The following is a 22,163-nucleotide window of genomic DNA, read 5'->3' on the forward strand; positions in this document are numbered from 1 at the left end:
GGGGGGGGGGTGGGGGGGGGGGGGGGTGGGGGGGGGGGGGGGTGGGGGGGGGGGGGGGTGGGGGGGGGGGGGGGTGGGGGGGGGGGGGGGTGGGGGGGGGGGGGGGTGGGGGGGGGGGGGGGTGGGGGGGGGGGGGGGTGGGGGGGGGGGGGGGTGGGGGGGGGGGGGGGTGGGGGGGGGGGGGGGTGGGGGGGGGGGGGGTGACCTTGGGCTAGTCACAGCTTCTCGGAGCTCTCTCAGCCCCACCCACCTCACAGGGTGTTTGTTGTGAGGGGGGGGAAGGGCAAGGAGATTGTCAGCCCCTTTGAGTCTCCTGCAGGAGAGAAAGGGGGGATATAAATCCAAAATCCTCTTCTTCTTAGTGCCGTAAGCGGAGAGTTCTACACGGAGGTCTTCGTGTTCAAGAGAGTTGCTATAGAGGGATCTACAACCAACCACAGGTGGAACAGACCTGCGGGCACCAGTAATCGTCACAGTCTCTGCCTGGCAACAGGCCTCTCTCCTGGTTTTTCCAGCCCTTGGAAGGGGGCCCCTCCCTCTTTCTGAACACCTGCTGCCACCACCTGGCATTAGTAGGAATTACCACTGAGAAAACCAGGTCTCCCCAGCGTTTCTTATCTGTGTTGCCGTTTTAAGGCATCTCCTGCTATGCCTTTAAAAGGCATCTACATACAGGCATCTCCTACCATCAGGGGCGTACCGCCCAGGGGGGCATATGGGGACAAATATCCCCGGGCTGTGGCCATTTAGTCACGTGGGGGTGGCAAATCACCCCCCATGCCCCTCCTCTTTCCCCTGTTGTTTGGTCATGGTGGGGGAGGGGGGCATCCATGGGGGTGGGAGGGCACGGAAAACTCAGATGTTACATTTTCCCTAGATACGCCTCTACCCACTACCGAGCATTTGGTTGCCAGCAGGACAGTTTACTGAATTTTCACACCACCGTGGATCATAGAAGCTTTCCCAGAAATCTCAAGGAAGAGACTTTCTAGCGTTTTGCACCTCCCAAATCTCTCCTTGCCACAAGGTTTCGTTGGCTTCAGCCAGAGGTGAGAGCTGACCACCTCTTTTGTCATTAGCTTAAGAACATAAGAACAAGCCAACTGGATCAGACCAGAGTCCAGCTACTCGCAGTGGCCCACCAGGTGCCTTTGGGAGCTCACCTGCAGGATGTGAAAGCAATGGCCTGCTGCTGCTGCTGCTCCTGAGCACCTGGTCTGCTAAGGCATTTGCAATCTCAGATCAAGGAGAATCAAGATTAGTAGCCATAGATCGACTTCTCCTCCATAAATCTGTCCAAGCCCTTTTTAAAGCTATCCAGGTGAGTGGCCGTCACCACCTCCTGTGACAGCATATTCCAAACACCAATCACACGTTGTGTGAAGAAGTGTTTCCTTTTATTAGTCCTAATTCTTCCCCCCAGCATTTTCAATGGATGCCCCCTGGTTCTAGTATTGTGAGAAAGAGAAAAATTTCTCTCTGTCAACATTTTCTACCCCCTGCATAATTGTATAGACTTCAATCATATCCCCCCTCAGACATCTCCTCTCCATACTAAAGAGCTTGGGAGACCATTGGCCACGGTGGGAAATGTCATCAGGTCACCGCTGACTTACGGTGACCTTGTGCTGTTTCCAAGACAAGGGATGTTCAGGAGGTGTTTTGCCATTGCCCGCCTCTCAGAATTTAGACAGTTCTGTGAGAACTGGGACTAGGCCCAGAGTCACCCAGCAGGTGGCATGTGGAGGAGCGGGGAATCGAGCCTGGTTCTCCAGATTAGGGTCCGCCACTCTTCATCATTACATCATGCTGCTTCTCTGGGAGGCCATTGGCTTGTCTAAATCCTGGCTGGAAGAGCAATCGACTTAACCCTCCCAGCAAAAGAAAAACTTTAAAAATGACCGTGTGGGAACTTTAAAAATGACCGTGATTTTCCGTAGAGCCAGCCTCCAAAGTAATGTGTTTCCGCACTCCTACATTCCTGCTGGGTGACCTTAAGAACATAAGAACATAAGAAAGAGCCTGCTGGATCAGAGTCCATCTAGTCCAGCTCTCTGCTACTCGCAGTGGCCCACCAGGTGCCTTGGGAACTCACCTGCAGGATGTGAAAGCAATGGCCTGCTGCTGCTGCTGCTGATAACATAAGAAGGAGTCTGCTGGATCAGACCAGAGTCCATCTAGTCCAGCTCTCTGCGACTCGCAGTGGCCCACCAGGTGTCTTTGGGAGCTCACCTGCAGGATGGGAAAGCAATGGCCTTCTGCGGCGGCTGCTGCTGCTGATAAGAACATAAGAAGGAGTCTGCTGGATCAGACCAGAGTCCATCTAGTCCAGCTCTCTGTGACTCGCAGTGGCCCACCAGGTGTCTTTGGGAGCTCACCTGCAGGATGTGAAAGCAATGGCCTTCTGCTGCTGCTGCTGCTAAGAACATAAGAAGGAGTCTGCTGGATTAGACCAGAGTCCATCTAGTCCCGCTCTCTGCTACTCGCAGTGGCCCACCAGGTGCCTTTGGGAGCTCACCTGCAGGATGGGAAAGCAATGGCCTTCTGCGGCTGCTGCTCCTGAGCGCCTGGACTGTTAAGGCTAGTCATGTGAAAGTGACTACCTTGGGCTAGTCACGGACCTCTCTGAACTGTCTCAGCCCCACCTGCCTCATAAGGTGTCTGTTGTGGGGAAGGGAAAGGAGCTTGTCAGCCACTTACAGGAGAGAAAGGGGGGATATAAATCCTCTTCTTTTCCTTCTCCTCCTCCTTCAAGCCCTGATTTTTCTGACACAGCCCCGGTCTTCTGCAAAAACAGATTCTGAGGTTGCAGCACCGTCAAGAGTTGCACACGACAGAAGTTAGCACTGGCAGAGAATCCGCCGACGTGGATCATACGCAGCTGACTTGGTGTGCGTGTGCCACGGGTGAGGCCGGATCTCTCACCCCTGTGGGTTTGATGGTGGCAAGCTGTTGGAATTGGGCTTTAGCAGTGAGATCTCTGGCTACCAATCTTGATCCTCCTTGATCTGAGATGGCAAATGCCTTAGCAGACCAGGTGCTCGGGATTCTTAAAGGCACCTGGTGGGCTACTGCGAGTAGTAGAGTGCTGGACTAGATGGACTCTGGTCTGATCCAGCAGGCTAGTCTCCCATGTTCTTGTGTTCTTTAAGGAGATTGTGGCAGTTGCAGTAGGAGAGGCCTAGTGGGAGATAACTTCTCTCTTTCCTAAGCATGCGTGTAAATCCAGCAGTGCCTTCCTGCAAGTAGTAAAATGCGCCAGACCGATTTGCCCTCCTTGGCAGGTTCCGGCAGTTGAGTGTTGGCTGTCTGGCTGCAGTCCAGCCTGTGGGCCAAGGAGCGACCTATATTTACTACTTCGAATGTACGTTGAAAAGGGCAAGTGAAATCTGGGAAGCGTCTTGGCTGGCAGCGCCGAAATGCTGAACTTCAGCTGAGAAGGTCAACGTTGCCCAATTTCTAAAATGAGAAGAACCCTCAAGTCTGTCTTACCTTCAGCATCATGTTTGTACAATCGCGCAAGAAAGATTCACTTCTGCCAGTCTCGTGCAGTTTCATTCTCTCCTTCCTGGCGCGGTGTAGTGGTTCAGAGCAGGTGCCCTCTAATCTGGAGGAACCGGGTTTGATTCCCCGCTCCTCCGCCTGAGTGGCAGAGGCTTTTCTGGTGAACCAGATTAGCTTGTGCACTTTAACACATGCCAGCTGGGTGACCTTGGGCTAGTCACATTGCTTCAGAGCTCTCTCAACTGTGACTGGACCAATGATCCCCAGCAGGATTCACATGGACAAGCGGGAAATGAGAGCCAGTTCGTTGTAGAGTCTGCCACTCTTAACCGCTACACCTTGCTGGCTCTCTGCTAAATCCCAGTCCAGTACTAAGTGCCTTGCTGGGTCATGCTAGTGGTCCATCTTGCCCGTTTCACATTCAATTTCCCGCTCACACTCCTGTTTCCCGCTTATTGGCCAATCAGGTCCTCTGGAAGGCCAGCAACAGGACATAGAGGCTGAGGCCTTCCCCTGGTATTGCCCCTGAATGTGAAAGTTCTCTTTAGTGCCCGTGGCTAGTAGCCACTGATAGATCTCTCCCCCACAAAACTGTGGGGCGTAGTGTAGTTAAGACCAGGTGGATTCTAATCTGGACAACCGGGTTTGATTCCCCGCTCCTCCACCTATGGTATAGGAGATTATCATTCAGAACTAGATGCGGGTTTCGGTGACTCCTACATTCCTGCTGGGTGACCTTGGGCCAGTCACGGTTCTCTCAGGACTCTCTCAGCCCCTCCTGCCTCGCAAGGTGTCTGTTGTGGGGAGAGGAAGGGAAAAGAGCTTGTAAGCCACCTGGAGTCTCCTTACAGGAGAGAAAGGCGGGGTATAAATCCAAACTCTTCTTTTCTGAAGCCATCTAGGCCTGTGGTCACAAATACAAAAACAGAACGTTCTGACCCGTGTGCTGTTAAAGGCTTTCGCAGCTGGAATCAACCAGCTGTCGTGGGTTTCTGGGTTCCTCCGTCTCGGTGCCACAGAGAACCATAAAACTATAAAATTATGCATGGGGTAGAAAATGTTGACAGAGAGAAATTTTTCTCTCTTTCTCACAATACTAGAACCAGGGGGCATCCATTGAAAATGCTGGGGGGAAGAATTAGGACTAATAAAAGGAAACACTTCTTCACGCAACGTGTGATTGCGCCTAAATAAGCTGCTACATGAGGTGGCACGGCCACTAACCTGGAGTATAGCTTTAAAAGGGGCTTGGACAGATTCATGGAGGAGAAGTTGATTTATGGCTACCAATCTTGATCCTCCTTGATCTGAGATTGCAAATGCCTTAACAGTCCAGGTGCTCGGGAGCAATAGCTGCAGCGCCAGCTGCTTCTACATCCTTGCAGGTGAGCTCCTTCCTAATGGCACCTGGGGGCCACGGGGCAGTAGAGAGCTGGACTAGATGGACTCCTGGGTCTGATTCAGGCTGGCTTGTCTTTATAGGCTCTTAAGTGTTCTTAAATTCACTCTTTGTTTTGATGTAAAGGATGAGTGACTGTTTTGCTGGCATCATGTTTCTACCAGTGCTGATCTTGGGCCTCCTGTGGACATCCGTCCATTGCCCCCCACACAGACCTCTGGGTCACTCAGCACCTGCTGGGCAAAGAGCGCAAGAGAAGGCAAGAAGGAAGAACGTCCTGTAACTCGTCATTATCTTTTGGAACTCGCCACCACAAGATGTACCTGCGTGCTCCGCTGGCTTTTTGTTTTGTGCGTGCCAGACCTGGGACTCATGAGTAGCAAGACTTACCAGTGTTCTGTGTAGGGGTGCCATCGGTCAGGTGATGGCTGGAGCACTTGTGGCATTACAACTGATCTCCACAGAAATTAGTTCCCATGGAGAAAAGGGGTTGCTTCAAGCCGTGGTGGCGAACCTATGGCACTCCAGCTGCTGGCAGGGGCTGATGGGAATTGTGGTCCATGAACATCTGGAGTGCCATAGGTTCGCCAACACATAGATTCTAGGTCAGGGGTCTGCAACCTGCAGCTCTCCAGCTGTTCATGGACCACAAATCCCATCAGCCGTTGCCAGCATGCCCAATTGGCCATGCTGGCAGGGGCTGATGGGAATTGTAGTCCATGAACAGCTGGAGAGCCGCAGGTTGCAGACCCCTGTTCTAGGTGAAATCCCTCCCTGTTAGGCGGGCCAGAGTGCTCCAGTGGTTCATTGCGTGGAGGATTCACATGGGAATCCCTGCTTGTCCCATGGAAGCCTGCTGGTGATCTCAGGTCAGACACACCTTCTCAGTCTAGCCTACCTTGCAGGTTTGTGTGAGAATAAAATGGAGAAGATAATAAGCTGCTATGAGCCTGCAGTGGAGAGAAAGGCAGGCTATAAATGAGGAAGGCAGCTTTCACTTTGGAATGCTTATACCCCGTCACTCTTCTCTTCTCCATGTTATACTCACAACAACCCTGCAAGGCAGGCTAGGCTGAGAACGTGTGACTGTGCCAAGGCCACCAGCTCCCAATTGGGAAACGCCAGGTGAAAATCGGGAAATGCCTTCAAACAGGCCAAGGGAGCTGAACTCTGTCCCCTGATCAGTCGTAACGGCAGATCTCCAGACGCCACCTGGAGGTTGGCAACCGACTGAACTCAGACCAAATCCTCATTTGCAGACAGACACCACTTCCTTTTGTAATAATAACAGAACCCCCCTCCACGGGCCTCATTCCCCGCACCTCCAGGAATGTCCCGGGCCAAAGTTGGCACCCTCCGACTCCCGACTCTCCTGGCAAGCGCTCCCCTTAGAATCGATAGAACGACAGAGGCGCGCAACGAGCGGGCGATGGCCACGCCCTCTCCCCCAGCCGGGCCCCGCGGACACACCCCCTCGGAGCCGGGGCTTACGCCTGATGCCTCTGGACTCCCTGTCCGGCGTGAGGCGGGCCCTGCCCACTCCATCTGTAATGGCTTCCTGCTCTCTAGGCCCCGCCCCCCTCCCCCAGCGGCTGGCGGGCGACGGTTGGCGGCGGCGGTTGGGGCGGGGCCAGCGCGGCGGTTGGGAGCGTCGCGAGCGGCCGGGGAGTGACCGCCGGGCCTGAGGGGAGGGGCCGCCGGGCCAGCAGCATGGCGCCTGGGTGCGAGCCGCCGCCGCCACCGCCGCCTCAGCCGCCCGCCGCCATCGCCTCAGCGCCGGGGCTCTTCCGCCGCCTCGTCCTGCCGGCCTGACGGCGACGGCGGGAGCGAGCGGGACCGTCTGGGAGAGGAGACCGCGACGGGAGGGCGAGAAGGGAGGGGGAGAAGGGGGCGCCCGCCCGCCCAGCCTCCCCGCCCGCCCGGCCGGCCGGCCGGCCATGGAGCTCGCCAAGCCGGTCTTCCCCGCGCTGCCGCAGCCCAAAGACGACTCGGAGGTGAGCCCCCCCCCTCACGAGCCCCTCCCCCCGCCCTTTTCGCGACGGACACGCGTGCCTGCGGGGACGTGGGGATGCTCCTCGCGCGGTGCCCCTCGGGAGCTGCCCCCCCCCCCGCGTTCAAAGAAGCCACAAAAATGGAGGGGCTTCTGCTTTTCCCATCAGGGCTGCGCGGCTGCCGCCCCCCCCCTCCAATGTGGATCTGAAAACTTGTCCTTCTGCGCCCCCTCCCCAAGCACACCACCTTTGCTAGGGACTCTGGCTAAAATGCAAGGAGGACTTCCCCCCCATTTAGATCTGAGGGCTTGTCCTTCTGCGCCCCCTCCCCAAGCACACCTTTGGTTAGACCTCTGGTTAAATGCAAGGAGACTCCTCCCCATTTAGGATCTGGAGGGCTTGTCCCTTCTGCGCCCCCTCCCAAAGCCCACCTTTGGTTAGGACTCCTGCTAAATGCAAGGGAGACCCTCCCCCCATTTAGGATCTGAGGGCTTGTCCTTCATGCGCTCCCTCCTGCCATACCTTTGGTTAGACTCCTCTGCTTAAATGCAAGGAGACTCCCCCCCATTTGTAGGAGGGATCTGAGGGCCTTGTCCCTTCTGCGCTCCCTGCTAAGCACACACACCTTGCCAGACCTCTGGTTAAATGCAAGGAGACCCCCCCCCATTTAGATCTGAGGGCTTGTCCTTCTGCGCCCCCTCCCCAAGCACACCTTTGGTTAGACCTCTGGTTAAATGCAAGGAGACCCCCCCCCCCCATTTAGGATCTTGAGGGCTTCTTGTCCTCCAAGTGCCCCCTCCTGCCAAGCACCCCTAAGCTACTAGAATTCCTCTGCTTAAATGCAAGGGAGACTCCCCCCCCATTTAGATCTGGAGGGCTTGTCCCTTCAAGGCCTCCTCCCCAAGCAATACCTTCCTTTAATAGGACTTCCTACAAATGCAAGGAGACTTCTACCCATTTAGATCTGAGGGGCTCTTGTCCTTCCATGCCTCCTGGGCCAAGCACACCTTTGGTTAGACCTCTGGTTAAATGCAAGGAGACCCCCCCCCCATTTAGATCTGAGGGCTTGTCCTTCTGCGCCCCCTCCCCAAGCACACCTTTGGTTAGACCTCTGGTTAAATGCAAGGAGACCCCCCCCCATTTAGATCTGAGGGCTTGTCCTTCTGCGCCCCCTCCCCAAGCATACCTTTGGTTGGATCTCTCTGGTTAATTGCAAGCAGACCCCCCCTCCCCATTTAGATCTGAGGGCTTGTTCTTCTGTGCCCCCAAAGGTGTGCTTGGGGAGGGGGTGCCGAAGGACAAGTCCTTGTGAAACGTAAGGAGACCCCCCAATATAGGTTTGTTCTTCTGCGCCCCCTCCCCAAGCCCACCTTTGGTTGGACCTCTCTGGTTAAATGCAAGAAATACCCCCCCCCAATAGATGTGAAGGGGTGTTCAGTGCCCCAAAGGTGTGCTTGGGGAGGGGGCACCAAAGGACAAGCCCTCAGATCCACAGGGGGAGGGAGGAAGGAGGGCAGCCCCTCAGACCTTTATTGGAGGGGGAGGGAGTTCTTGCATTTTACAAGGTCTTCTTCTCTTGCACCCCCTTCCGAATCACACCTCTGGGGTCACAGAAGAACAAGCCATCAAATCTCTATTTGGGGGGGGGGGGGCTGTCTTGCATTTAACCAGAGAGGTCCAACCAAAGGTGTTCTTGGGGAGGGGGCGTAGAAGGACCAGCCCTTGTGAAATGCAAGATTCCCCCCTCCCCAATATAGATCTGAGGGCTTGTTCTTCCGCTCCCCCTTCATCAGCCTCTGCCCCACTGCTTTTTCCTACCCATCAATTCCTCCCTTTCCGGATCTTTGAGTTTTTGCCCCGCTCTCTCGTGCCTCTTCTGTATGTGTGGCTGGTTGCGGTTCTGCGAACTAATTCAGGATGGGTGGGCAGCGGCTGGGATTGCTGTAATTGGCTGGGTTCAAAATACCTGGGAGGCTCTGAGGGGTGAGCCAGGGAGAGGAGGGCCTTAGGAGGGGAGGGGTCTTGGCAGGCCATAATATGTGGGTTCACCTTCCAGCTCTTTCTTCAGGAGAAACAAGGACACAGCCAATTCCTGTCGCCTAGAGATCAGGTGTAATTCCAGTGGATCTTCTAGCTGGAGGTTGGCAATCCTGGCAGTGGCTGTCTAGGGGCTTAGCCAGAGTAGATCGCCCTGAGGATTTGTTGTTTTGTACAAAGTACCATCCCGACTTACAGGCTTGACGAGGGTTCCTCAGCCTTCTTTATTTATTGAATCTGGATAAATCTCACCTTTCTCCCTTGTTAAACGGTATGGGCTTATTGTGAATTCTTTCATCCTCCCTAAATTATATTCTACAAATCACTCCTGTGAGGTATTTCTCAGATCACACAAAGGCATCCAATCACTTGCATTTCCTAGGACTGAATGCTGGCAGTCTTATTGTTTTTATGGCAAACAGCCTCTGAATTTTGACTGTGTTAACAAGCCTTCAGGAGCAAATGTTGGTGGTGGACCTCTATAAATAGTTTCAGCAGGAAGAGATCGCTGCATATTCCTCAAAGGGGAAGCAAAACTGGGTGCGGGCAAAGCATGTTGGCTTCCACAGAACTCGAGCAGTTCAGGTCCAAATAAATACCCATTTTTGTTTACTTCAATTATATACCACTTTTATGGGGAATCCTAGTGAGTGGCTTGGCACTCCTGTTCTCTGTTGGGTTAGTACTTCAGAAGCACTGTTCCTCAAGCAGCAACTCTGTGAGGGGGAGGGCAGGCTGAGCAAAGTGCGACTGGCCCAAGGTCACCCAGCAGGCTTCCACAGCATGTGGGATTTTGAACTTGGGTCTCCCAGATACTAGTCTGACACTCAACTGCTACACTACACTGGCTCTCCCTGTCTTACGCTCTTCCTCAGTCCCTCTTTCCTGTTTACAGTTATAGGATTCTTTCTCATCCACCCTTTAACATCTGTTAGTACTATTGCCATTGCAAGGACTTCTGGGTGTTAGTTGCCATGTTCCCTGCTAAGGACTTTGGGTGCCAAAGGAATTTTATTTCATGTCCTGTTTTGTATAACTTCTGTCTTGTAGAATGTCTGTTATTTCCCCTTACGAAGGGTCCATGTGAACCCCTTTTATCAGACACAGGAATACTAATAAGCAGTGCAGTAGACCCATTTTGTTACCTGTCTTCTGTATTTGTGTGTCCTAAACCTGGCTCCTAGCAAGCCTGGCTGTTGAATAATCTTAAGATGTGACTATGGCTATAATAGTGAGCCACGGGGTATGTATTTGGGGTGCTTCCCTGCTGATACATTTTACTAAATTTCCTTGGTCACCTTCCCAGCCATACTCAGGCAGTGCAGTGAATTTTCTAGAAATCTTAACAGTATTTCTAGAAGATGCTTTGCCTTTGGTGTATCTCCAGGAAAAAATATTTTGCCCCGGAGGTCTGTCATTAAGAATACTTTTATCTTTTCTGTTGCAAGCCTCATGGCAAAAGTCATCCATAACCCGTTCCTTCTGACTCCTAGCTTCTTCTCTTCTTTTTGTTAACCTCACCTGCATGTGTTTAATGTCTAAGTACAGCCTCACTTGATCCTTCCTGCCATTTTAATCTCCACCACCCACCACCCCATCTCTGGTACCATTTATGCTTTTTTTTTGTTTTATATTTCTTGTCAGAGTTTGTAGTAATCTGAACATGGTCTCCATTTTAGCATTTTTTTTGGTTGAGTGTAGCTGTTCTGTCCAAAAACAGTAAAGGAATTTTAAATGTTATTCTCACTTCCATGTTTCTAAGAAGCCTGCTTTTATGGCACTGAATGTCTAGTCACACAGGGGTCTGCAACCTGCGGCTCTCCAGATGTTCATGGACTACAATTCCCATCAGCCCTGCCACTTGGCCATGAACATCTGGAGAGCTGCCAACTCTAGTGGGTTGTAGCTTGTCTGCATGCAGTAAAGTATTTTGCACATCCTCTGGGTTTTACTTACCCAACTGTACACCGGGGGTGGTGGTAGTTTTTTTACTTCATTTTATCTAAGTAACGAAGAGAGGTGATCTTTTTCTGGCATTAGCTCAAAGCCCGTTAAAATGCTTTTGGTGTAGCTGCATCACATTTCCTATTAAGCTTGTCATTCACTGCCCATTGATCTTTATAAATATATTCCAAGTTTTTCCTTTATTAAACCAGATGGGCCAGCTGTTTGGCCCGTGGTTCTCTGACAGTATGGATCAAGCTGGCAGAGAAAGTGACACTTTGGCAGTTGACTTGCTTGCAAGTGAATCAGAAACCCGTGGACATATCAGACAGTCTCTTGGAGGTCCCAGTAAAATTGCTATCACTAAAGAAGTTTAATTGACTTTAGGAGCTCATTTGGTCTGAGTAATAGATTGAGAAAGGTATGGCTGTCCTTTAGGAAGTGATTTGTACCTTCACTGGGTTTCAAACCTTTGAAATGTGTGGAAAAGGCTGGGTGGTGGAAACAGTTAAAGATCGTTATCAAACACATCGCACCATGACATGCCTCTGAAGATGCCAGCCACAGATGTGGATGAAATGCTTGCAGCAAAACCTACTAGACTGTGACCACACAGCTGGGAAAAGCCGCAACTGCCAGATGTGTGAGCAGCTAATTAGAGCACACTTGTGTAATAGGCGCTGTTCAGCTTAACATTACTGAGAAGTGACATGTTGATTTATAATCCATGAAGTTCCCGTTGTCCAAACATTTGATTTGAAAGAGACACACAGGAGATCTCACAGTAAGTAATACGTATATGCAGGGGTGCTGCACCGTAGTTTTAGCGCACTGGCATAAGTGTGTGCCTGGTTAATGCTTGTCTTCCTGGCAACTGTTCACTTTTACAACGCCCCTTTCTGAAAAGCCTCTCTAAGAATCTTTCGTATCCCATCAACACTTTTGCTGCACGTCCTGAGTATTCAAGCATTCCACCTTCCTCTCCAGTAGACCTTAATTTAAAGAGCCATCTTTGATTCTGTTCTGGGCCTCAAGTTGCAGGCGACTGAAAGGGTGACAAAGAAGGGCAGAAGTCATCCAGTTTTTATTTTTTTTGGTCTCAACCTTCCTGCACAAGCAAACATCTGGACTGTACCACGAACAGTTGTTCAGCATGTTTCTGTTCTACATGACTCTCCTGTTCTGTTATAATGATATGCACACGATGCCATTTGCAGTCCCAAACTATGTATTTTTATAGACTCATAGCAGGGTTCAAGGACTTAGATTTGTTAAAATCTACTGTGTAACTGTCCCAAATTATAGAAAGGAGGAAGAGGAAGAGAAGAAGAGTTTGGATTTATGTCCCACCTTTCTCTCCTGTAGGAGACTCAAAGGGGCTTTCTATAATCCTTTATTCTTGTCTCTTGCCAATAAAACACCCTTGTAGAGCGTGGGTGGGGCTGAAAGATGCCTCCGAGAAGTCTGTGGATTGAAACGGCGGTCACCCAGCTGGAGATGGCGTGGGAGTGCATAGGCTTAATCTGTGCACAACGGCTATCGTGTGGGAGTGCATAGTGCATAGGCTTAATCTTGAATTCTGTGATAAGCTTCCACATCTCTGGCAGAAAGTAGAGCTGGGAATCAAACCTGGTTCCTTCCAACGATCAGAGTAAATACCTGCTCTGAATACCGCGCCCACTGCTAAAATGCGATAGGTGAAAGTGCATGTAAGAGTCCTCGAAAGATGCCAGTTCCAAAAGGCAATTCTAAGTTTCTGATTTTATGCTTTTGGGAGAAAGGACTTTTAAACCCAGGATGTGGCTTTGCTTATCATCAATCCGAAAATAAACGACCTCTGAACCCGTGCTGTCCAGGCTTTCTTGATGGAAGCTCCTTCCAGGTTAGCTGGCAGTACTGGCTGGCGATTTCAACCAGGTCCTCCTCTTCACGAGTTTCAAGGTTTTGAAACTACGTGCCGGAATTCGTAAGAATAAATTAGGATGCTGCCATCCATGATTTCCCTGACCAGAGGTCATCTCTATATTCTGAACCACTTGATGCCCTAAACGTTGGTTCATTCCACCTGGGAGTTTGAGATGTTCATATGGATTATAATTCGTTACCAGCCCCCGCCCAGCAATGGCCAACTGGGTAAATTGACATTAACCGATTTGGTAGTCCATGAACATCTGGAGAGCTTTATTCAGGCCGGTAGACTCCCTGCCCTAAACGGAGTCTGAGCAGCAATCACACATGGAGTGATGTCAAGGTTGTGCAATTACAGACAAAGCGTAATAGTCCTGAATTTGAAAAACAAATCAACTGAACATTAACTGAATTTGAAAAAAAAAATTAACTGAACGAGCTGATGGAATTTGTTTATAGCCACTGTAGCTATTTGAGCATCCAAACGCAGGAGTGTTTCCTACAGCAAGCCTGGAACAAGTACCAGAGATTAAATTGTGTTGCCTTTAGCTTTAGTGTGCCAGACATAATTTTTTTCATTTCTTCACTTGGATTGCTCCACTCCTTACACGGTTTCCGTGGTGAGATGTGCTATGTAAAGGACCCAAATGCCATGGGTCGTGAAAAGGGAAGGGCTACGTGTAGTTACATTCATAGGGACTGCTTTTTGTTGTCCAATTTCCATCTGTTTCAACCAAATTTAAGTCTCTCCTATGAAGCCATAGGGGGTACCTTGTGCTCTATGGGGCTTCTCAGCACTACAGAAGGGAGCTACGCCTAATTCGGTTCCTTCTTGTGAGGTGGGCGACTCGTAGGCTTGCATGCATAGCAACTTACTTGGGCCCCTGGAACCGAGCTAAGTGGGCGTGGATCATCTTGCGCCCTGTTGCTCACTCCTCGGACAAGGGATTGGGATTTCAGTTACCCGGGAAATGGCGTTCTTTTTGCTTTTACAGTTTTTACAGTTTATAGTTACATTGCCCACTTAATACTCTCCCAAGCGCATGCCAAGCAAAAGCATTCTTGGATTGGTTGAACGGATGTGAGGTGTCATTTCGATATCCGCATTCCGAAGCTTCTGCTGCATCTAATTCCCTGTTCCAGCAGAACAGTAGAGTTCTTAACCGCGCATAGGGAAGTCGCAGTTCCTGAGCGTGGAATCTGGAGGGACTGTTCCATACTGGTTTCCAGCTCAGTTCGCGGTGCGTGGATACACTGAGGTGAACCTAGATAGAAACCAGTACAACTCTGTCAGTGCGGAAAGCCCCAGTGTCACTCTTGCAAGTTCCATATCAGATTAGGGATTGCAGTATCCTTCCTACCATGTAAGGAAGATATCTAAATAAGAATTATAGCAACTGACAAGATCCTCTGAAGATGCCAGCCACAGATTCAGGCGAAACGTCAGGAGAGGATGCTGCTAGAACACGGCCATACAGCCCGGAAACCGCACAACACCCTAAGAATTATATCATTAGGTAACTTTAAAGTTAGAACTCGGCCAAGACAGCATTGAAGTTCAGGCATGTATTTAAACACGAGTATTTAAACATAGGTTCAGGGTAATTTTTTTCAACAAAGACAATGAGCTGCTTTATGAATGTAATCAAGATCAATTTTATTCTCTTTGGATGCAAGAAATGGAAAAGAAATGATTTAATCTTGGCTTGGCAAAAGATGACTTATTAAGATTCGAGAAAAGTGAATTAACTACCAAGAGATATATAAAAGGCCTAGATTATTTCAGTTCAGTTATTTGAGCTTGGAGCGTGTGCTCTAGTTCTTTGAATCCTACCATCTCTAAACAGCCACGTCTACATTAGAAGTTTAATAGTCCCTTGTTATTGTAGAGCATTTATACTTGCATGTCTGAACAGCGCTCCTTCCACGGTCTTATATGGGAGCTATCATAACCTGCCTTATTCAGATAAGCTCTGCCAGTGTGATTTGAAGAAGGTTGGCTCTCTACCCCGTATGATATCGGAATACTTTCCCTATGTCCTCTAATCTCAATGTCTCAATTGTGGGGGGGGGGGGGGGGGGAGAATTAGGACTAAAAAAAGGAAACACTTCTTCACACAACGTGTGATTGGTGTTTGGAATATGCTGCCACAGGAGGTGGTGATGGCCACTAACCTGGATAGCTTTAAAAAGGGCTTGGACAGATTTATGGAGGAGAAGTCGATCTCTGGCTACCAATCTTGATCTTCCTTGATCTGAGATTGCAAATGCCTTAACAGACCAGGTGCTCAAGAGCAGCAGCAGCAGCAGAAGGCCCTTGCTTTCCCATCCTGCAGGTGAGCTCCTGTGTTAAGCACCTGGTGGGCCACTGCGAGTAGCAGAATGCTGGACTAGATGGACTCTGGTCTGCTCCAGCTGGCATGTTCCCAAGCATGGGCGAGGGAGGGGACACGTGGGGCTGATTTGATTGTCCCGATTTTAACTAAACCATCTTCTGCCATATTAGAAAATAACACAGTTCCCTATATGTTGGTGGATAGAAACCCAAGGATTCCATTGGCAATGACTTGAGTATCTCCACCATATTTTCCTTATAGAACTAGATCATTAGATCAAAGGAGCTTGAAAGATGGAAATAATTATAGTGTTAGTTCTAACTCAACTTAGGCTGCCAAATCAGGCAAACTCCCAACCTTTTTGAGGGGGATGGTTGCATAATCCTGAAAAACCCTTCAAACTGCCAAACTTGCCAATATTGTATTAGCAATGGCATCCATTCATGATTATTCGTTTTATGAAGCAGTGCACCTTTAGAAGTAGAACATTTTTTTGATAAAAAAAATTCTGGCTGGCATACTCTGCCGACTCGTGCCAGGCATTGTGCCCGACACATCTGTAAGCTGCCCAGCTAGGATGCCCGTTTCCCTGTGCCACCTGGACTGTTAGGCCACTTACGTTGCTGTACATCCCCTCATGTTTAATGCCATTTTATATTGTCCAGCATATTCTGCTTGTATTGCTCTGTTCTTCTCAGCAGAGTCCTACGGTACCACTTTGTGCCATCCAGCATATTGTGCCTTGTGTGAGCTCCTGTGTCCCGGTACGTTGTCCTTCCAGGAATACGCAGGATCTCATATTGGGTGTCCCGTAATACTGCTGAATGGCGTTCATCCAGTATTTTTTGCCGCTTGATAAAATTCTGCCAGTCACAAGGTAGAACTCAAAACTGGATTCTTGTGTATCAGTTTGGAGCCCATGACCTCAGCCTGGGCTGCATCTGCTGACTGGTTCTGGCCGGTCTCCAGGAGCCAATTGCCTCCTTTATCTGGATCACATGTCACCAAGTGAGGGCCTGTCTCAGAGAGCACATCGCTTTCCATGCGCTCCTTGCCTCTGCTTTTCAGGGATCCTGACTCTGTTTCACCACAGCCTGCTTCTTGCCTCTGGCTCCAAGCCTCAAACTGCACCCTGGCTCCGAAGGCTTCTAACACCTCATGCTGCCATATACCCTCCAGCATATTATTCCACTTCATGCTGCCTTATACTGCCCAGCATATTACTATGCCTGGAATATAGTGCTGTGTAGTACATTAGTCTGTTTTAGACCTCCAAGTATTTTGTGCAGCCCAGCTTATTCGCCTTTATTATACTGCCCAGCATATACATAGCAAATAGACTGTAGCTTTGACAGCAATCATTCCTTCACACTTATGTGCCAGTAATATTGTAATTGTGAAAACAGTGTGGGTGGTATTTACGGCACGTGCAAGACATTCCAAATCAACGTCCGACTGCAAAAGTCAGGTGGACGTGAAATTAAAATAAGTCATGGATCTAAATCATACATTGACTAACAGGCCCTTCCATATTTGCAAAGCTGAGAAAACATACTTTTTGTTTTGTGAATTGCTTCGCTTATGGGGTATGTACTTTGTCCATTTCTCGGTTCCTAGGTTGCAAACAGGTAAATAAATCTCGGTGTACGGGTTATTGCGGAATAGTGAATAATGTTTATGTATCTGGTGACTTCTTTTCCCCTTTGAACTGCCATGCTGGGAGCAAATAACGGCATAAAAATGTTTAGGCCAGTAAACAAAAATCACAGTTGAAAACATCTAAAAGACCAACAGGACTTTTCAAAAAATGATTGTTGTATATCAGTAAACCTGGTTACTTATGTAGTAAGTATGCTCTTAAGATACCTATGCTTTTGAACAACATGGATCCCACAGTGTGTGAGAATGTAGCAAAATTTCTGCTAACAATAATAGACGTAAGTCTAGATGAATACCAACCAATGTCTATGTATTATAATTTGCTATAGCCAGTGCAGTACCTTTGCTAGCTTCTGCCAGGTATCCGGATGACGTTTTAAGTGAGTTAACCTAGCTGGCTGAATGTCCTATAGTTACAGGTAATGACCATGTATATATTCTTTAGCATTTAGGTATTTTAGTACCAGTGTCTGGCACCATTGTGAGCAATAATGGGCAAATTTTGTATGCTGATTTTAAGGTTTACTTTATGCTAATAAAGCGCCTTTGCACTACTGGGATATCGTGCTTTCGAGGTTTCATACTTTGCTCTCGTGAAAAAAAGATGTTGCCAGGTATGTACTTTGTATTTCTGTCTTTCAGGTTGCAAACAGGTAAACAATCTCAGTGGTCAAGTTATTATGAATAGTGAATAATGTTTATGTATCTGGTGACTTCTTTTCCCCTTTGAACTGCCATGCTGGGAGCAAATAACGGCATAAAAATGTTTAGGCCAGTAAACAAAAATCACAGTTGAAGACATCTAAAAGACCAACAGGACTTTTCAAAAAATGATTGTTGTATGTCAGTAAACCTGGTTACTTATGTAGTAACATAGGATCATAGAGTTGGAAGAGACCACAAGGACCATCAAATCCAACTCCCTGCCATGCAGGAACACACAATCAAAGCTCTCCTGACATATGATCATCCAGCCTCTGTTTAAAAACCTCCAAAGAAGGAGACTCCATCACTCTCCGAGGTAGTGAATTCCACTGTCGAACAGCCCTGACAGAAAGTTCGTCCTAATGTTTAGGTGGAATACCTGACATGACATCCCTTCAAATATTGAAACATAGCTATCATGTCCCCTCTCTTGGACTTTGGTTTCCTCCAGACTACCAACCCTAGGCCCTCTAAGCCTCTCCCTCGTAGGACAATGGATTCCAGTCCTTTTACTATCTTGGCTGCCCTCCTCTGGATAATGCCTCCAGCTTCTATTAATATCCTTCCTGAATTGGACTATGCGCAGAACTGAACACAGTGCTCCAGGTGAGGTCTAACCAATGCAGAATAGAGAGGTACAATTACATCCCTCGATCTTTTCACTACTAATATTGATATAGCCCTAGAATCGCATTACTTTCTTTACTGCTATATCACACTGGCTGAATTCATGTCTCAGCTTCAGTGGTCTACTTTGTCTCCCAGATCCCTTCTGCATGTGTAGTGTTGTCTGCTTTGTGGTGTCCCCTATCCTATATCTGTGCATTCTCATTCTTTTCTTGCCCAAGTGAAGAATCTTACATTTATCCTCTGCTGGAAATTCACTTTGCTCCTTGTTCTCCTTTGGCCCAGCTCTCTAATCTGTCCAGATCATTTTGAATCCTGCCCCTGTCCTTCAGGGTATTAGCTACTCCTCCTAATTTGGTATCATCTGCAAATTTGATTAACATACCCTCTGTTTCATTATCCATAGCATTGATAAAAAATATCGAATAGCACTGGACCCTGGGTAAAACCCTGTGGCACTCCACTACTCTCCAAGTTGAAAATGAGCCATTGATGAGCACTCTTTGTGTTCAGCCAGTCAACCAATTGCAAATCCATCTAACAGTTGCATTGTCTAGTCCACATCTTTCCAGCTTCCTTGAAAATGGGGTCTGCTGGGACGTCTCCTCCAGGAATTCTCAAAGATTATAGCAAGCGGTTCTGAGATGACTTCTGCCAGTTCTTTTAATACCCCAGGACAGTGGTGGCGAACCTATGGCACTCCAGATGTTAATGGCCAATTGGCCATGCTGGCAGGTGCTGATGGGAATTGTAGTGCATTAACATCTGGAGTGCCATAGGTTTGCCACCACGGCCCTAGGATATAGTTCATCAGGCTCTGGAGATCTGAATTCATTTAAAGTATTCAGATATTCCTATACTAGCTCTTTATTCTGTGCTAAATTTCCCCTACTGTATCTTCTGATCCATTTCCCCCCAGTTGAGCACTGTTTTTCTTTTGGGGAAAAAACGAGGCAAAGGAGATGTAGTTCTGCCTTTTCTCTGTCCCTTGTCAGAGTTTCACCGCCTTCTCCGCACAGTGACCCCATCATATCCCTTTTTGTTACTTTTGCTACGGACATAACCGAAAAAGCCCTTTTTATTGTTTTTACATGTACATGTCCCTTTTATATCTTAGCTAACTTGAGAGTTCTTTAGACATCTATTCATTCTGGTTTGTTTAGACACCTCTCATTTTTTCTCCTCATTGAAACTGTTTGAAATTGTGCCTTCAAGATCTCACTTTTAAGAAACTCCCATCCATCTTGTACTCCCTTCTCTTTTAGTATTTTTAACCAGGGGATCGCACCCAGTAGTTGCTTAAGTTTACTGAAATCAGTTTTCTTAAAGTCTAGAATGCGTGTCCGACTTGACTTGGCATCCCTTTTCCATTGTATAACAAACTCCAGGAGAACATAGTCACTCCCACCTAGGGACCCTATCACTTCCATCCCATTAGTCAGGTTATCATTGTTCATTAGGAGAAGATCTTAAAATAACCATCCCCTTGTTGCCTCGTAAACCTTCTGGACCATGAAATTGTCTGCAAGGCAAGTGAGGAAATTGTTAGACCTGGTAGTCTTGGCAGAGTTTGGCTCCCAGGAAATATCTGGATAATTGAAATCTCCCATTACTACTATTTTTCACCTGTGACTAGTTATTTAGCAAGCAGTTGGTCTGATTCAAGGCTGTGATCTTGATCATACTTGGAAATGTTCCATTGAAATTAGCAGGCCTTTAGGAAAGTTTTTGAGACTAAATATTCTATCGCTTAGATTTTGGTGCCTGTCTGGGATCTGGAATGAAACGAATAGCTCTTTTTGCAAAACTCTTCTGGGTTGGGACACTGTGAAGTATGTTCCTTTTCAGTAATGCTTAAGCTTTTGGCTAATGCTCTGGTTGCAGATGCTTTGTAAATTGCCAGTTTGTGATTGGTTGCAACATCTGCGTACATTGTCTTTATCCTGATGCATCGTTCAGCTGGTTGGAAATGCCATTTAGAAGTTACAGATGAAGGAATTGGTGTAGCAGCTGGGGGAAGGGGAGGTGTCAAATGCTGTTTGGTACCAAAGGGTTGCATCCATGCCCAAAGAATATATCTCAGATATGCTTGAACCCCAAATGCCTGGTACAGCATAGATGCTGGAGCCTGAAATCTGTCCATGCCTAGTGTAAAGATGACACTTGCTGGCTGTTGATCCCTTTTTACTAAAGAAAAAGGCTGCCTGATACTTGCTGTAGAGCTTTCTTCCTTGTGTGTGAATGTTCAAATAGATCCTACAGCTGCCTAAGCAAACCAGGGCAAGAATATGACCTGACTTTCCCAACCGTAGGAAATAGGTTGGATGCAGTTGTGCTCTTAAAAAGAAAACCCCTTTTGCCAAGACAGTTTACAACCCTGTTTAATTTTTAAAAAGTGTCTGGATCTCTAGATAGACTTAAATAGTTTCCAGCCAGTGAAAATTTTAAAAAGCGTGTTTTATTTGTCACATCATGTCAGTGAATTATTTATTTGTGGTATTTTGGGTAGCCCAGTGGGCATTTAATGGTTGAAATTATTGCCTGTTATGATGGGAAGATAAAACTTTACATTTGCTGTTCAGACATTGGTGACTGTAGTGAGTAATATGCACACTTTAAGCATCAAGCGGAATGGGTTCCAGACTTCTTTTGGTTTGCTTTGTCTCTTTAGGTAGGTCAGTATGGTAAATATACAGTCACCATTTCCAAGAGGGCGGCTGTGTTAGTCTGTTACAGAAAAACAGCCAAGTGGTTTGTGGCAACGTGGATTTCCTGGGCTAGAGCCCGCAACACTCAGTGCCGGAAGTGTGCATCTTCAGTTGGCAGACACGAGCTTGGCAAAAAACCTGTGAACACTGAGATCCACAGGTAATGTCAGAGGTACACATTACAAAGTGCCACAAAACAACCCTGTGACATGGGTGCTGTGTGGTTTCCGGGCTGTATGGCCGTGTTCTAGCAGCATTCTCTCCTGACGTTTCGCCTGCATCTGTGGCTGGCATCTTCAGAGGATCATCTGAAGATGCTAATACAGGGCAGTCTGAAACGCCAGAAAATAATTCCAAGGACCATATCGCCATACTTCTAAATCTACATAGCACCTAATGTTCCGGCCGTGAAGCCTTGACAAAACTCCTGTGGAGCACTTTTAACCGGCATTCAGTCTTTTTATTGAGCGTGCTCTCTACTCAGTCAACTCCTTTAAGAGAGAAGCAGGACTCGGATCTCCTTGGCTGAAAGATAAGTGGGGAACATATTCAGGAGAAAGAATTTAAGATGAATCGGGTTTGCTGAAATCTGTTAAAGAATCCTGGAGCAACGTCCATAGTGTCTTCTCAAAGCACCATTTATTGATTTGCCTTCCTCATTGCGACTCAAACTGGTTTACAGTCCTGGGAGGCAATGCAGTTTGTGCACAGTAAACAGTGTACAAATAACATTCTATTTTGGGGTGCTGTGTGGTTTCCGGGCTGTATGGCCGTGTTCTAGCAGCATTCTCTCCTGACGTTTCACCTGCATCTGTGGCTGGCATCTTCAGAGGATCTGATCCTCTGAAGATGCAAGCCGATCAAATAACGTCAGGAAAATGCTAAGTGCTTCCCTTATTCAACTCTATAACCTGATATTCGACCCGTGAAAGCCTTCGACAATACATTGAACATTCTATTTTGCTGCAACCCTGTTCTCTTCCAAAGCAGTTCCATTGTACACACTTTGGAGATGGTGGAAGTGCTTCGGCCACATTCTCCAGCAGTCAGCGTTGCTCCCCAGGCCAAAACTTGTATCAAGTCAAAGAGGGTCCATTCAATTCCATTACATATGGTAAGCATGATGCCCTTCATGGACTTCAATGATGCAATATCAACAGAAAGGATTGTCTCCTCCCCACCCCCTGCCTTACAGCTTTCTCAAGAACATGACTGATGATTGACTGACTTGTTCTTTATCACTGTGTGAACTGTGTATCTTTTTCTTCAGGACTGGACATATCCAATGAGAAGAGAGATGCAGGTATGGATGCTTGTTTCAGTCAAAACCAGTTGTTAATTGCCT

The 22,163-nt window shown here is 48.1% G+C and overlaps 2 protein-coding genes across 3 annotated transcripts in view; both read left to right on the forward strand.

Moving 5' to 3' along the window:
- PSMC6 (proteasome 26S subunit, ATPase 6) overlaps window positions 1–6,715 on the forward strand; it is a 29,878-nt gene extending 23,163 nt beyond the window's left edge. The window contains 4 exon segments of the mRNA XM_048484684.1: window positions 2,798–2,906; window positions 4,836–4,889; window positions 6,232–6,428; window positions 6,473–6,715. Coding sequence (XP_048340641.1) covers window positions 2,798–2,906; window positions 4,836–4,889; window positions 6,232–6,428; window positions 6,473–6,715 — 603 coding nt within the window.
- The window catches only part of STYX (serine/threonine/tyrosine interacting protein), a 32,953-nt gene continuing 17,322 nt past the window's right edge, over window positions 6,533–22,163 (forward strand). Inside the window, exons 1-2 of one of the 2 annotated variants that reach the window (XM_048486094.1) lie at window positions 6,533–6,897; window positions 22,089–22,121. In XM_048486094.1, coding sequence (XP_048342051.1) covers window positions 6,841–6,897; window positions 22,089–22,121 — 90 coding nt within the window. In that variant the 5' untranslated portion in view covers window positions 6,533–6,840. The remainder of the gene's footprint in view (window positions 6,898–22,088; window positions 22,122–22,163) is intronic. The other variant, XM_048486095.1, reaches the window with a different exon arrangement.

The sequence above is a fragment of the Sphaerodactylus townsendi genome, linkage group LG02, assembly GCF_021028975.2.
Source record: "Sphaerodactylus townsendi isolate TG3544 linkage group LG02, MPM_Stown_v2.3, whole genome shotgun sequence".
Lineage (NCBI taxonomy): Eukaryota > Metazoa > Chordata > Lepidosauria > Squamata > Sphaerodactylidae > Sphaerodactylus > Sphaerodactylus townsendi.